Source organism: Zophobas morio, unplaced genomic scaffold (assembly GCF_036711695.1).
Source record: "Zophobas morio isolate AGI-343-1 ecotype UQ-CSIRO unplaced genomic scaffold, CSIRO_AGI_Zmor_V1 ptg000025l, whole genome shotgun sequence".
Taxonomy (NCBI): Eukaryota; Metazoa; Arthropoda; class Insecta; order Coleoptera; family Tenebrionidae; genus Zophobas; species Zophobas morio.
Genome location: NW_026972130.1, coordinates 559,353 through 561,054, shown reverse-complemented (window position 1 = coordinate 561,054; position 1,702 = coordinate 559,353). Strand labels below are relative to the sequence as shown.

The following is a 1,702-nucleotide window of genomic DNA, read 5'->3' as shown; positions in this document are numbered from 1 at the left end:
GTTGCTCTTTAAATAAGAAGTATAGATATCATTTTAAATAATAAAAATTAGTAGTTATTTGACGTTATGGGGAAGGGGACTGCATAAACTGATATTCGAAAAAAAATCACATTTTTTGTGTTATAGGCGGAAATTTGGAGGCTAATAATATTAACCAATTCAGGTGTAGATTCTTGATATAAGGTAAGGAAATTAATGTTTATGTTTTTTCATAACATTCGACTGTTTATAGTTTTTTTTTTTTTTTAAATTGAATCGAACTTCAAATAAACGAATCGCCGATTTCGACAAAATAGACATTCCTTTGTCTAAGAAAAAGCAAATGTTGTCATCAAAAGCAGGATGCAGTTTTTGGGATCCTCCAGTCCCATCAAATGACTCAGATTTAAATTCCTTAGAAACGGCGCAACAGTTATTACAGACCAAGTTACACTCTCAAGTTATTCGATCTCACTTATTCGGCTCAGAGAAGATATTTAAACCAAGAGGATCCACCATCAATAGTCAATATAATGAAACGTTGGCCCATTCTCCTTTGTCAATCGGGTATTTATTGGCATTTTAACAAATTAATGGATAAAGATATTAACGAATTAAGTAAAGCCATGATCAAAAAGGCCGAAAATATTATACAACTTGGGGTAGAGAAAAAGTACATTACAGACATTCCAGAAGCAGAGGATGCAAAACTAATCTGCGTTTTACAAGTTATTTCAAAGTTTTTTACTGAAAGTTTAAATTTGTTGTATGCGCAGATACCTGAGGTAAGTTTGTGAGTATATCAAAAATCAAAATTACAAGTTTTTCTTTTAGAACGACGACACCTACGGAATTTTACCCAAGAATCATAACAGTGCTCCGTGGATTGCTGCAGTGGGAAGCGGTAATCATTATGTTTCCATGGCGTATAGTAGTACATACTATCTAAAATCTAATTTTAGAAACTCAAAGCAATATGAAATACCACGTAATTGTGGAAAACCAAAAAATTAATAATGGAACAGATACACTGACGCATGCCATACAGCAAATGTTCGCAATATATTATAATTTTAATCTCGCTTATCAATCAAAATTAAATATTTAAATCCTAGTAAAATTACATCATGCACAGGTAATAAGTTTACCCTAAAAGGTAGAACGGAGTGGGTAATTTTATCTTGTAAAGTAAATTTACACGCTAGTAGTACTTTCCATTTTACCCTGAAATGTAATTTTACCTTGGAAAGTAAATTTACACCCGAGTGGTACTTTTCATTTTACCCTAAAACGTGATTTTACATTATTTTGTAAAGATACCCGTGGAAGTAAAATTACCCCAAAAATTTTTTTACAGTGCAGGGTCAACCATGATATTTTGATTTCTAAACTGCATCATCTTAGGTTTCGTCACAATACAGTTAGAAGATTATATTCATTTCTATCGGGGAGACAGCAGCAAGTGAAAATCGGAGGTTTCATATCTCAGTGCCGATGTCACATCAGGTGTATTTTTATTGATGATTTACAATTTTGTTGCAATCAATCATTCAATGTATTTGCTTTATGCAGATGGCTTGAAATTATTCAGGCGTATTAATTCTAGAGATGATGCTGTCAAGCTGCAATCTGATCTGGATAATTTGCAAAAATGGTGTCGTAATAACCACTTGTCTTTAAACATCAATAAATGTTGTACTATAACTTTTTGTAAAGCGAGGAA

General features: G+C 32.3%; 1 protein-coding gene across 1 annotated transcript; it reads left to right on the top strand.

The window, feature by feature from the left end:
• The first annotated feature begins 531 nt into the window (after window positions 1-531).
• LOC135135786 (uncharacterized) lies at window positions 532-1,087 on the top strand. The gene is made up of 3 exons (XM_064064907.1): window positions 532-764; window positions 814-883; window positions 942-1,087. The coding sequence occupies exons 1-3, from the start codon at window positions 573-575 to the stop codon at window positions 1,085-1,087; spliced, it is 408 nt and encodes a 135-aa protein (XP_063920977.1). The 5' UTR covers window positions 532-572.
• Window positions 1,088-1,702: the final 615 nt, after the last annotated feature.